We start from the raw sequence: 14,599 nt of genomic DNA on the forward strand, positions 1-14,599 counted from the left end.
ACGGCACACAACAACAACAACAACAATCTTCCATCTGGCGAGTCCCACGTGTATAGTCACCGTTTATATTGTTGAGAATATTGTATATTGTGTTTGCAATGAATAAGTTGTGGGTCTGCAAAATTCTGTCACGCGGTCTCCGGCATCATTCCCACCACCAAAGCTGATTTTCCAAGGACTGATGCTGCTCCTTTGTTTCCCGTTTTCACATTCCAATCACCAGTAATTATCGATGCATTTTGACTTTCTGTTTCATCAATTCCAGACTGCGGAAGTTGGTAAAACTTTTCAATTTCTTCATCTTTGGCTCTAGAGGTGATGTGTAAGTAATAGTCTTATTAACTGGTCTTCCTTGTAGGTATGTGGATGTTATCCTATCACTGATGGTGTTGTACTTCAGGATAGATCTTGAAACGTTCTCTTTGATCATGAATGTGATGCCCTTCCTCTTCAATTTCTTATTCCTGGAACAGTAGACCATATGACTATCTAATCCATAAGGGCCTGAACCAGTCCATTTCAGCTCACTAATGCCTAGGATATTGATCTTTATGCGTTTCATTTCATTTTTTACAATTTCTAGTTTTCCTAGGTTCATACTTCATCTGTTTCACATTCCAATTATTAGTGGATGTTTGCAGCTGTTTCCTCTCATTTTAAGTCATGCCCCATCAGCAAATGAAGGTCCCAAAAGCTTTACTCCACCCCCATCAGTAGGGTCAGCTCTACTTTGAGGTGGCAGCTCTTCCCCATTTGTATTCGAGTGTCTTCTGACCCGAGGGGCTCATCTTCCAGCCCCGTATCAGACAGTATTCCGCTGCTGTTCACAACGTTTGCAGTGGCCAAGTTTTTTCAGAAGTGCCCCTGGCTACATACTTCTTCCCAGTCATAGTCTGGAAACTCTACTGGAACTGCCCACCATGGGTGACCCTGCTGGTATCTGAAATACTGGTGGCATAGCTTCCAATGTCACAGCAACAGGCCAGCCAGCACAGTACAGCAAACTGACAGACAAGAGGTGGACAATAGACTAGTTTGCATTTTCTAGGGCTTCTGAGATGGCCACAGTGGATAGATAGATAGACATGAAGTGGTAATATGACCTAACTCATTTGGTCATTGTTGTTCAGCGAGGATTCAATGAGATCCTGCAGAAGGTGCTGGGCCCCGTACCCGGCTCGCAGGGGGTCCCACAGTGCTGTTGCTAGGATTATAGTAACTGTGACTTTGAGGTGATGATAAAGGCCACCAGTTATGGACACATCCTGTATGTTGGGCACAGAGTCAGTGCTTGTAGGGCCTCACTTAATCCTCCCAACGGCCCCGTGATGCACAAGCCCTTCGTCCCGTTTGTTGTATGAGTATTTAGTTCTCAGGCCTCTCTGGACTTCACTACCCAAAGTCGGTCCCCTTGTTCTTGTCTTTCACACATCCCTATATATTTGTTCCCCTCTTAGCAGTTTTCACCATTTTTTTTTTCTGGTCTACGTGGTTCTTTGTTAATTGCTGATCTCCTCCATCAGACTGTAAATGAGCTCCAAGAGCCGACGTTCATCTTGTTTACTGTGGCAGTGCCTGCCCGTGTAGAAGCTAGAGGGACCGCATGCGTGCCAGCTTTGTTAGAAGGCCACGCTGAGATAGTCTCTCTAAAGTACCCAGCCCAGATGGTAGAGGTGACATCTCCCACTAACTCAGCCTGAGGACTAGGGACTGTTATTATCCCCATTTTACAGAAGGGGAAACTGAGGCACAGAGAGTCCAAGATACTTGTCTGGGTCGCCCAGTCAGAGCTGGTTTCTAACTTTGGTCTCTGCTTGTCCCCATAACCCATGTTGGGCTGCAGGGCCAAAGTGTGGCCTAGGCCAGGGTATGCTGGCTTTGGCGACAAGTGAAGACCCATACATCCTGCCCTAATGCCCAGACAGGAAGGTGTGATTGATGGATCCAGAAGAGGTGGCTCAGGTTTTGCCCTACCTGGGGTGTCCTGGAGTCACCGCAATGGGGCAGAGTCAGATCTAGGGGCGGAAGGCCTGGACTGCTCTGATGGGAGGACCCCAGCCTCGACTGAGGGCTGACATAAAGCTTGGGCCTGTGTGTAGGTGAGTGAGGAGGCAGCAGTACGCCCCCTGGTGGCTGTTATTGGAAATACGGGACTGGCCTGAGGCTTTTTTTGCCCCAGAAAAAAGTGGGGCTTTGCTTCTTTTTCCACAATAAATATTTTTCAAAGTTTTCTTCCAAAAGAGACCTTTCCTGCCCATTCTCACTAAAATGACACCTCCGTGCCCAGTCACTCCTATTAGAAATCCTGTGGTTTGTCTCCCCAGTGAGAATGTGAACCCAGGCGAAGCTTGTCCATCACTGGTTCCACAAATCGGGAACATAATAGGTGCTCATTGTTGTTTTTGGAATGAATGAATGAATGAGCGAATGAGCCCCTCACTCCATCATTCATTCATTCATTCCTAGCATGTGGGTAGCCATAGTTTCAGAATGAAAGGGCCCTTTGTCCAGAGGGGGAAACCGAGGCCGAGAGGAGTGGATAATTGCCTGGCATCTCCCAGCTTGGCACCAGGGCGGGCCAAGGGAGCCCAAGCTGGGGATTCTCCCGTTCTGCTCCCCCGTCCTGGCTGAGGGGCCTCTTGGCTGCAGCCACCTGGGTTTGGCAGTCATGTCCTCCTGCAGACTGTGTTGGTGGCTGCTGACATGGAGGGCTCCCTGACGGCTGAGCAGTTCCATGTGGTCACTCCTCTGCTGGAGAGCTGGGCACTGTCCCAGGTGGCAGGCACGACTGTCCTCCTCAAGTGTGAGAATGTGCAGCCAGCCGGTTCCTTCAAGATCCGAGGCATTGGGCATTTCTGCCAGGAGGTAAGGGGAGCCAGCAGAGATGTGAGCTTGCACAGATGGGCAGGGCGGGCTTTGGGCTGTGTGGGGGTAAGGGCTGTAGGGCGTGGGTAGGATGAAGAAGGTCTAACTCCATCCCACACAACCTCTCTGACATTTGCTTGGGTTAGCCCGCAACCTCATCCCCTCTTTTCCCAGGTGGCCAAGAAGGGATGCCGACACCTGGTGTGTTCCTCAGGTGACCCACCCCTTTCTGCTTCGTGGGGGTCCTCAAGGCTGGGGGTCAGGGGGAAGGAGTTGGAGGAGCTGTTGTTGACCAGGGCTTGGTTTTCTTTTAAGGGTCCATCCTCATCAAGCTCATGACCAGATGGACCCCTCATATATCCTCTCTCTTTCCATCATTCAGGGTTCATAGTAGCAAGTGATACAAACCCAATTCATGTAGGCTTAAGCTAAAAAGAAATCAACAGGTTCCAAGAACCAGAAAGTCTGGGATAAGCGGCTTTCAGGCATGGCTGAATCCAGGGGCTCTCCCCTTGGCTTTGCTTTCCTCTGTGTTAGCTTCCTCCTCATACAGACCTCATGGTAGCAAAATCACCACCTCAGGTGGAGTTCCAGGCTTGCATCCTACCCACCTACCAACCCTAGTTTAAAGAAGGCGCCTTCTTGAGGGTTCCCCCGAACTCTGGAATTGGTCTTTTTGGCCCAGCTGTGGTCCTGTACTCATCCCTGAACCGACCACAGGTCAGGGAATTGAGTCTCTGGTTGACTCAGTCTGAATTTGTGTCCAAGTCTGGAGCCAGGGGTGGGAGTCAATGGGGGCGAGGCAAATGAGAGTAGGGAGGAGTGTCTCCCAGAGGAAAATGGGCGGAAGGGAGAGGGATGTCTGCAGGCTAACAGCACTGCTCCCTGCACTCCTCCTTCTGTCTCCCAGGGGGCAATGCAGGGATCGCTGCTGCTTACGCTGCTCGGAAGCTGGGCATCCCCGCCACCATCGTGCTCCCCGAGAGCACCTCCCTGCAGGTGGTCAGGAGGCTGCAGGGGGAGGGTGCCCAGGTACAGCTGGCTGGAAAGGTAAGAACCCCAGGAAGGGGGGAAAGTGGCTGGAGTAAACCCACTCACCCTCACCCCACCTCTCAGAGCTTCAGTCTCCTTTTCCCTTGAATGAGCTGTGGCTGTGGCTCAGCCTTCTCTTAGGATGAGGGAGCTGAAGGGGGCAGTGAGATGTGATTGATAGAGAAGGCTGAGACCCCCGACTGGCCTCTCCCCACCCCGAGGAGATCTCCCATGCATGAACTCAGGAGAAACAGGAAACTGCTGGCAAACAGGAGCCTGCCTGTCTCCCCACATCCTCACCGACACTTGGTATTACGAACTTTTAAAATTTTGCCACTTGATGAGACAGAAGGTATATACAGAGAGGCGATGGCAGCAGTGTTTCTCATTCCTTGAGCGTCCAGCATGGAGGACGCCCACTGATAAGGATTCAACAGTTCTCTTTGTTACCAAAGAGTGAGGCACAGACATGGGACCCTTCTCCCTTCCTGGGAGAAGAGAAAATTGTCCTCGGAAAACAGGTTTTAAAAACTCCACGCTAGCAATAAAAGCCATACATGGTACCCAAAAGCTAGTCTCCCAGTTCTTAGTGTATGCGGTTCCCTCCCTCCCTTCCTCCCTCCCTCCTCTTTCCCTGTTTTCCTTCCATCATCCATCTCTCCATCTGTTCCACTGTTCATCCACCCTGTTGTTCTCCCACGCACCCATCCATCCTTCCTTCTATCCATTGATCATCCTCCTTCCTTTTTTCCTTCCTCCCATCCATCCACCTGGCCCACCCCCCATCCATGCAGACATTTACTGAGCTCGTCCTATGTCCCCACACTGCGTTAGCCGGTGCTAAGGATGCAGAGGTAATAAGACATGCTCTTTATTCTCATGAAGCTCAGTGTCTTGTGGGGGGACATACAGGCAACTCATTGATTACAGCCACGCGTGATGAGTGCTGGAATGTGGAACACACAGGGCACTGATGAAGAACAAGGAAAGTGGATGACATTAATCAGCTTTTGGGCAACAAACAGCCTCCAAATATCGGGGTCTGATGACAACCACTCATTTCTCTTCCTTGAGGGTCTGTGGGTCAGCTGGGGTGGTTCTGGTCCGGGAGTAAGGGCTTCATATGTGCCCTTAGTCTTCCTTGACCAGTGGCCACATGGGCCACGTCCTTCTCCAGGGGAAAGGTGAGAGGTCTGAGAGAAAATACACAATGCCTCGTAAGGCCTTGACTCCAAATATCGCAACGTCACCTCTTTCATGTCGCATTGGTCCATTTGCAAGGCTTTGCCCTTGCCCCAGGACAAGGAGGCTCCTGGGTCCATGCCAGGCCTGTTTGCACCCCAGGAGTCTTCCCAGATACTGGGTCCGGGGCCAGCTAGGACACCCCAGACCTCTGCTGCAGCCTCCAGCAGGGTCCTGACACCCTGGTTCTCGGGGGCCCTTGGCTGGTTTCTCTGTAGGTCTGGGACGAGGCCAACGTGAGAGCTCAGGAGCTGGCCAAGAGGGACGGCTGGGTGAGCGTGCACCCGTTTGACCACCCCCTGATATGGTGAGCTTGGTGCCCCAATTCAGAGCTGGGAGGCCTTCACTGAGTTAGACTCTTCCCATTGGACAGAAGGGAAAACAGAGCCCCAGAGGGGAGAAGGCTTTGAAGTCAGGGTTTAGGCCCTGCCTGGTCTTGCCGCCTGTGAGTTATGTGACTTTGTGCAAGGTGCTCACTGCCCCGTGCCTCAGTTTCCACATGTGTAAAATGGGATAAAATGGAACGATACTTATGGACCCTCAGAGCGTGTCCACTGGGACCCGGCGCTCAGCTAAGAGCCTCCTTTGCTCATCTCTCTAATCCTCCCTAAAACCCTGGCGGTGGGTATTGTCGCTCCCATTTTACAGCTGAGGAAACAGGCACAGGGGAGTTAAGCAACTTTCCCGAGATCACACAGCAAGTGAGTGGCAGAAACACAGGGTCTGAAACTCAGAGCTTGAGTCAGGGTGGCTCTAGGTGGTGTTCTGGTCTCTTCTTAACCATTCATGTTAATATTGCCTCTTTGCAAGTCATGGGAGGTTTAATGTGGGGATCGGGGATAAAGCCTGAGAAAGGGCCTGGGAGGCTGGTGGAGGGGAAGAATGAATGAAGGAATAAATGAATCAAGTGAGAGCATGAAAGAGAATGACGTGTGTGTGGTAGGGTCTCCTCTCCCCTTGCTGTGGATGGGGAGGGGCATGGCAATCACGGCGGTTTGTACACAAGTGGGAGAGAGGAATTTGGAGGCTGGGGCCACTCCCTGACTCTGCTTCTCCCAACCCCCTCCCCAGGGAAGGCCATGCCAGCCTGGTTCGCGAGCTAAAGGTAGCACTGAGAGCCCCGCCAGGTGCCCTGGTGCTGGCAGTCGGGGGCGGGGGGCTGCTGGCCGGGGTGGTGGCCGGCTTGGTGGAGGTGGGCTGGCAGCACGTGCCTATCATCGCCATGGAGACCCGCGGCGCACACTGCTTCAACGCGGCCATTGAGGCTGGCAAGCCAGTCACTCTGCCGGACATCACCAGGTGAGCACCAGCAATTATGGGAGCCAAAGGGGGCACCCCAGAACCTCCCAGTCCTGGCCAGTGGGGGGGCACCCAAGAGGGTCTTACTGTGCCAGACCCCAACTATAGCATGGTTAGAGGGCAAACCAAAATATTAAAAACAAACAAACAAACGTTGCTGTGTACTGTATCCCAACTCATTATGGTGACCCTAAAGGACAGAATAGAACTGTCATCTGTATGGGGGCAGACTGCCTCGTCTTTCTCCCATAGAACCGCTGGTGGGTTCAAACAGCTGACTTTTCTGTAGCAGCCAAGTGCTTTTTCCCAGGGCCACCAGGGCTCCTTAAGTGAGGGAGCAATACTGAAAAATTAGACGGAGGCACATGAATTGTGTTAATTTCATCAGTTAAAGCCGATTTCGTGACTTTGCATCCTTACAAAGGCAAGTTAAGTTGCAGGTGAGTCAGCAAACAGGCGACAGCAAGCAGACTAACAATACTGCCTCACTTCCACCCCCACCCCCCCCCATGACCAGGCCTCAGGCTGGCTGCATGGTTGCCAGTCTCTGGTGGGTTTTTTTTCCACGCCCCTTTGTGCATATATATGAAGGAGCAGTTATTAGCTGCTCAGCTGCTAACCAAAAGTTTTGCAGTTCAAACCCATCCATCCCTCTGCCTAAGGAAGATGTGGTGGTCTGCTTCTGAAAAGATTTCAGCCTGGAAAACCTTGTAGGAAAGTTCTCCTCTGTCCTGTCGCCTCACTGTGAGTCTATGTTGACTCAACAGCAATGGGGTTTTGTGGTTTTATGCATATACACGTATTTCACATACATATAAAAATGCCTGGCCCATAGTAGGAGTACAACACGTTTGTGGAATGAGTGAATGAATGAATGATACACTCTTAAACCCCAGGATGGTAACCTTCATGTTGTTTACAGCCTCTCTTTCCCCAGGGGAGTCCCTGGTGGGGCAGATGGCTGACCTGACAGCTGCTGACCGAAAAGCTGCTGGTTCATGTCCACCCAGGGTCGCCTCAAAAGGGAGGCCGGGCGACCTGCTTCTGCAAGGTCATGGCCATTGGGCTGCAGGGCTCTACGGGGCACAGCTCTGCTCTGGACACACGGCCAGCAGGGTTTGGGTTCCTCTCGATGGCAGCTGACTGCCAGAGTTTTTCTAGTTTGTGTTACAGATAGTGATTACGTGGATTATGTAGCTCCATTTGTGTTTTTTTCTGCCATGTTATCAGAGAGCTTTCCCCCACTACATTTTTTGGGAAACCTTTCATTTCTCTATTGTTATTGTGGTGAACACCACGTAGGAAAATGTCTGCCTCTTCAGCATCCCGCACGTGTGTGGTCGAGTGACACAAACCTTGGTTCATCACGTTGCTCAGCCATCATGCTTATCCATTCCTGGTATCTCCATCTCCCCCATGGCCCTGTGTAATGGATTCTAATTCAGCAGTGGACAGTTTCTTAACAATGAACTAACACTTCCTTGTCACCACCAACAACCTTTCATGGGTCCTATCACCTCCCACTTTACGGGACACTGTCAGGTGGTGGGACTTAGGAAATGACTGTTGATTACAAGGCGTCTGAAATCAAGACAGCCTTGTAAGTCAGCGTTGTGAAGCACTTATTGTGTATCGGGTCCCAGAGAGCCAATTAGGAAACTTGAGCTTGGTCCTTGCTTCCAGAAGAATGAGACCTCGGCCCATGAGTGTCCTGTTAGCTTTCTGGAACCATCTCCACCCTTCTCCGACCCACTGCTCTCCAGCTCCGTGACGCTGAGCTCTAGCAGGACTGGGGAGGGTGACCTGGGGCTATGCAGAGAGGGACCTCACTCTCTAGCTCTTCCCCCACCCCTGCAGTTCCTACCCTGCCTTACTCCACCCTGCAGCGTGGCCAAGTGCCTGGGTGCCAAGACGGTGGCGGCGCGGGCCCTAGCGTGCACGCGGGAATGCACCATCCTCTCTGAGGTGGTGGAGGATGCGCAGGCTGTGAGGGCCGTGCAGCGGTTCTTGGGTGAGTGAGCACAGCCCCTGCCTGGGGACAGAAATCCAGTGTCCCTGGATCCTTGTCTGTGTCCTCAGGGCTGGGTATGCAGTAGTTACAAAATAAGAGCACACCTAGTCAATGGAAGGCAGTAGTTACAAAATAAGTGCACACCTAGTCAATGGAAGGCAGTAGTTACAAAATAAGTGCACACCTAGTCAATGGAAGGGTGGGTGGGGTGAGGAAAGAGTGTATCCTGCTGTTTCCAGCCTCCAGGCTGCCGTGCATACTGTTCCTCCCTCAGGCATGCCTATCCCTGGCTCTGCTACCTATTGGTTTCCCATAACTAAGGGCCACTCTGCTTCCTCCAAGAAGTCTGCCTTCCTGGGTTTGAGGCCCCTGTGTGCCAGCCCTTCTGTTCACAACTGCCTGCTTCTTACCCATCTGTCCGTCACTAGAGTGTGACCCGTGTAAAGGCGGAGACTGGTGTGTCTTGTTCACTGCTGGTTCCCCAGGGTCTTCCTAGTATAGGGCCTGGCAGGGAGTAGGGCTCAATAAATATTTGTTGAATGAATGGGTGAATGGATGAATGAGTGGAAAGGCATATAATACATAGATGGATGTGGATGGATGGGTGGATAAGGTGATGGGGTCATGAATTGGTGAATGATAGAGAAATGGATGGGTGGATAGACACCTTGATGAATGGACATATTGATGAAAGGACAGACAGACAAATGGTCAGATGACAGGTAAGGGGATGGATGGATGGAAGGATGGACAACATTGATGGATGGACACACTGATGGATGGAGCAGCAGACAGTCTAATGATGGATAGGGGATGGAGAGATAGAGAGGTGGTCAGATTGATGGATGGGCAGAGAGTCAGACAAATGATGGATAGGGGGGTGAATGGATGAATGGCCAGATGGATGGAGGGGTGATGGATGGAGGGTGGGTGGATGGGTGGATGGGTGGGTGGATCACCTCACGGATTGGTGGTACCCAGCACCTGCTGAGCATTGACTATCCCCACCTTGGGCAGATGATGAACGTCTGCTGGTGGAACCTGCCTGCGGGGCGGCGTTGGCTGCCATCTACTCGGGCCTCCTGGGGCGGCTCCAGTCTGAGGGCCGTCTCAGCTCCTCACTGGCCTCCGTGGTGGTCATCGTGTGTGGAGGTAACAGCATTGATAGCCGAGAGCTCCAGGCCCTGCAGGCCCAGGTGGGCCGGAGCTAAGGGATCCGCCTCAGAGACTCAGCAGACCCCAGAGACCCCCAGGAGGCTCACGAACATCCTTGGGGCTGGCTGAGGGGGACGTCTGTGCCGGCAGACAGCAGTGGGAGCTTCTGCACATCTGTGCCAGCCGCCTCCTGCAAGAAGCCCTCCTGAACACCCCCTTTGGCTCCGCTGCAGCCCTGGCCAATAAACGCTTTCTGAGTTGAGCGTGTAACTCCTGTGGGTCTGGTCTTCCCACTTCCTTGAGCTTGTGGAAGGTGTGCACGCCCTGAGGCAGGCTCTGTGATGAACAGACTCCAGGTGGCACAGCAGCCTTGAAAATTCATGTTTGCTAAAGGAATCCTGCCAGAGCATTGACCAGCAGACCTGGGTGGGCAAGGGCAGTAATCGTCAGTCTTCGTGGAGTGCTTGGTATGTGGCAGAAACACTTCTAAGGCTTTCTGCTGGTCGTCTTCTTGAATATCCATAAGGGCACTTGACGCTGCTGTTGTTAGGTGCCAGGGAATCTGTTCAGACTCCTAGTGACCCTGTGAGCAACAGAACGAAACACTGCCTGGCCGTGTACCGTCTCAACAATCGTTGTCACAGCCACTGTGTCAGTCCATCCTGTTCAGTGTCTTCTCCTTGCACTGGTCCCTCCTAACGTTTCTAAAGTACGATGAGATGGAAGTCCCGCCATCCTTGATTCTCAGTAGCATTCTGACTATACTTCTTCCAAGGCAGATTTATTCATTCTTTTGGCAGTCCACAGTACGGTCAGGTTTGCCAACATCATAATTCAAAGGCATCAATTCTTCAGTCTTCCTTATCCACTGTCCAGCTTTTGCATGTATACGAGGTGACTGAAAATACCATGTTTTGAGTCAGTCTCACCTTAGTTATCAAAATGACATCTTTGCTTTTTAACACTTTAAAGAGTTTTCTTTTTGCAGCAGATCTGCCCACTGCTATATGTCATCTGATTTCTGACTGCTGCTTCCATGAACATTGATTGTGGATCCAAGGAAAATTAAACCCTTGACATGTGCTGTTTCTGACTGCTGCCTTCTTGAATGGTCAGAAAGGTACTGGAAGTAGGAACCATTACATTACTGTCGTCCATGTTACCGATGGGGAATTGGAGGCACGGCTATGTTACATAACTTGTCCGAGGCCACCCGACTGGAATATGGCCCAGCCAGGGTTCAAGCCCTGACATCCTCAGTATCACTGTTACTTGGACCTTGGCTTTCTTTGTGTGTGGGTTAGGTGATGGTGGGGCATTGGAGAGGAGGGGCAGGACCCCCGGGTCAGTCTGGATGCATCTGTAGGGTACAAGTTGAGGCAGGTCCTGGGTGTGGCATTAGGCACCTCTCTGCCCTGAGAAGCATCTCTTTGGAAAGCGATGGAAAAATTATAATATTTGGAGCCACAAGGGGGCAGCAAAGTGTCTTCTATGGGGAGGGCTGGCTCCAGGCAGAAAGGCCCTCCCCTTGGGTCCTCCTTGACTCTCCACTTCTGTGGAGTTCTCACCCCAGCTGGAAGGGCCGAGAGGTCCCTAAAATGGCCATGGCCCACAGGCCTGGGATGGAGGAGGCCTTGCCCAACCCCTCAATGTCCTTCAGGAATCGAGCTCAGAGTGTGGGACCCACACAGGGCCATGCAGTGCATCACAGAATGTAGTTCCCGGCTGGCCCAGGCCTCTCTCCTGCCTCATGCATGCTGTGTGACCTCAGGCAAGTGCCCTCCCCTCTCTGGGCCCCAGGCTGCACCTCTGTGCTCGGTGCTTCCTGCCCCTTCCCACCTCCTTTCCTTTGCCCAAGCTGTTCCCCCCACCTGGCACCGCCTCGCACGGGTTTTCTGAAGAGAAGGGTTTGAGCATTGCACGACCTCCCTCTGCCTCTCAGCCTGTCTCAGCTTGCGGTCTCTTCCCCAGATGCAGCCCTCAAATGCCAGGGTGCCCCAGCTCGATTCTTCCTGGTCAGACTCTGTGAGTTACCCAGAGTCAAGGAGACATTAAGAGCTCAGAGCTGGATTCAGCCAGACCTGAGCCTCACGCCTATCCTACTTAGTAGGCACTGGCTGTGAGCAAATGAAGCATCTCTTAGCGCCTCGGTCTTCTCCTCTGGAGAGCGAGCTGTTGTCTCAGGATGACTACCGTGGGCCTGGCAGATGTAGTCTTCCAATGGAGGTTGCTGTGGGCGGCTGACCCGTGGTGACCCCACACACAACAGAACAGAACACTGTCTGGCCCTGCCCCTCCCCAGGAGTGGTTGTAGGTGGGACCACTGTGACCCACAGGGTTTTCCTTGGCAGATTTTTGGAAGTAGATTGGTAAGCTGTTCTTCCTGGTCCATTGTGTTCTTACTATTTCCTGAGCAGTCCTCCCCCAACAAAGAGGAGTGGGAAGGAGCTAGCATTTGTAGAGCACCTGCTGGTACTGTGGGCTTGACCGGCCACTTCATTTGATCCCTACAGTGACTCATCCGGGAGATACTATTATTATGACCATTTTGCAGATGAGAAAGATGAGGCCAAGCCATGCACTCCAGGCCACACAGCAAGACTGGAGCACAGGTGTGGACAATCTGAAGTGCTGCACGGGACCGCTAGGCTCTGCTACTCTCACGCTGCCTTTCCATCGCTGAAGCCCTGTCCCTGCCTGCTGTGCCCTCTGTTCTTCTAAAGACTACACACTCTTCAAAGCCCTGGATGAAGGCTGCCTCCTCCAGGAAGCCTCAGATTACTTCAGCCAGCCATGTTGTTGCTCCCAGCCCAAGTGAGTGGCATTGCCCATCTTGGTCCCAGGTGCTCTGTCTGGCCGTTGGGCCTCTGCCCACAGCCCTGACCTCCTGGGAGACTTCTCACCTGCTGTTTGTCCCTCTCCTGGCTCAGCGAGTGGAGATAAGAAGCCCGAGTCGGCTGTTGCCTCAGTCCAGATAACCCGTGTCAATTAGCTTAACGTAGTCTTTCCTGGTTGACACCCAGGGCACGTGGAGACCAGGGAGGGTGGCATAGGGAGAGAGCAAAGACATGGGCCACAGATGTTATGACTTCATGTGGCAGGGACACGCATGGGGCAGAGAGAACCTTAGGACACTGCCTTGGTGTGCCGGGAGCTCTCTGCTGGGCAAAGAGGAGCCTGGGAGGAGGGTCCTGGGAGCAGGGGCTCTGTGTTTGCCTAAGGCAGCACCGATAGCACCTGCAAACCAGGCCGCCAGGTGTGTGTACCTGGCAGAGGCAGGCCTTGCCTCCCCACCCCAGCTGGGGCCCCTCTCTGGGTCCTTGTGGATTCTACCATCGGAGGCCTTGCCTCACCCAGCGCGTCATCCAAGCCTAGAACCAAGGTAACCAGGAGGTGCGGATCCAACCCTTGGCTGGCAGTTCCCAGGGCTGGCCTAGGCAGGGCAGGGGTGTGGGAGAGGGGTCCAGGCTCAGGTTGCTGCTGCTCGCCCACCCCCTGCACAGTCTGGGTAGATGCCTGGCACAGAGCAGAGCACCACCCCTCCCATCATCTGCCGAGAAAGGACAGATCCTTGCATTGGGGAAGTGACACCTCAGGCTGACTTGGTATCCACAGCCTTGTGTGTGTGTGTGGTTGTGTGTGCTCCTGGAACTTGTATGTCTGCATACGTCTGTGCTTCACACATATGCATATGAGAGTGCATGTGTGTGTGCGAGACGTACATATGGGCGGAGAGGGTGTGTGTGTGCACCACGCGCACGCACGGGGAGAGAGGGTGCGTGCTCTCGTGTCTATATGGGAAGAAAGCAGCTGCCGTGGGGTCGACTCTGACTCCTGGTGCCCCGTGTGTATCAGAGGAGATCTGGGCTCCACAGGCTTTTTTGTGGCTGATTTTCTGAAAATAGATTGCCAGGCCTTTCTTCCGAGTTGCCTCTGTGGATTCAAACCTCCACCTTCCTGTTAGCAGCCAAGGATCTTAACATTTTGCACCGTGCAGGAACTCACTGGTACAGGGAGAGAAAGCCGGCCTTCTTGCCTTAAGGTGGGAACCCACTGTGGTGCTACTTCCGCTCCAGAGCCGTCCCCCGCCCCCTTGGGGGCAGGCTAGGGCCAGACCCCTCCAGGCTGCGTCTGTGCCCAGCTTCTCTTCCTGCTGTTCCCACCCCTCACTCGCCTCCTCCTGAGAGCTGTCCTTCCGTGAACCACGTGGAAGCATGTGGTTTCCCCATGTCCCTTTCAGCTGGTAGAAAACTCAGGCTGCCTGGACCCTGTCTCTCCTCCACCGACCGGCCTCGCCCTTCCCAGCATTTGTGCTTTGTAAACTCCACCAAAAATGTCACCGGCACGTCTCTTGCCCTGCTTCCAAACTCCCTGATAAATTCCACGGGCTGTGCAACCCCACAAGAGGCTTTCTGGAGCCAGGAATCCCATAAATCACCCCAGTGCCGCTCCAGGGTGGGCAATATCTTATGTAAAGAGGTGTTTCCTGGGAGCGCCCCAGGCAGGAGAATCCTATTACAGCCTACCCCATTCATTATAAAGAGTCAAGTCGACCCTTTCCTGCGATTTTTTATATTAAGTCCGAAAACTGATTACCTTCACCAGCCCTCCTCCTTCCCCCAAACCCCTGAAGAATAAAACAAATGTTTGAAGAACAAATAGCAAAGTTTCTCCTTTTAGAGGCAAACAAGCGGAGAGAGAAGTAAATGGGAACCGGCTGGGCATTATTTTTTCCTTCCTTCCTTCTGAAAGTAATTGGGTGCTTGGTGTCTTTCCTTGACCTCTCAGCCCCTGGAGGTGGGTGCTATCATCCAACCCCTACCCCAGATGAGGAAGCTGATGCTGGAGTCCTGTGGTCCTTCCTGGCTGAGATGGGGAGCCAGTTGCCGTGGAAATGACTCTGCCTCCCGGCGCCCCCTGTGTGTTGGAGCAGAGCTGGGTTCCGGACGGTTTGCAGTGGCTGAGGTTTTAGAAGTACAGTGACAGGCCTGTCCT

The 14,599-nt window shown here is 52.9% G+C and overlaps 1 protein-coding gene across 1 annotated transcript; it reads left to right on the plus strand.

Moving 5' to 3' along the window:
* The first annotated feature begins 2,703 nt into the window (after positions 1-2,703).
* SDSL (serine dehydratase like) lies at positions 2,704-9,813 on the plus strand. Its single transcript, XM_007938191.2, is given in 7 exon segments — positions 2,704-2,865; positions 3,040-3,079; positions 3,776-3,915; positions 5,358-5,446; positions 6,211-6,438; positions 8,325-8,449; positions 9,467-9,813. Coding segments are annotated over 7 exon segments (1,131 nt in total).
* Positions 9,814-14,599: the final 4,786 nt, after the last annotated feature.

Source organism: Orycteropus afer, unplaced genomic scaffold (genome assembly GCF_000298275.1).
Source record: "Orycteropus afer afer isolate SDZICR_OR568_19922 unplaced genomic scaffold, OryAfe1.0 scaffold00048, whole genome shotgun sequence".
Lineage (NCBI taxonomy): Eukaryota > Metazoa > Chordata > Mammalia > Tubulidentata > Orycteropodidae > Orycteropus > Orycteropus afer.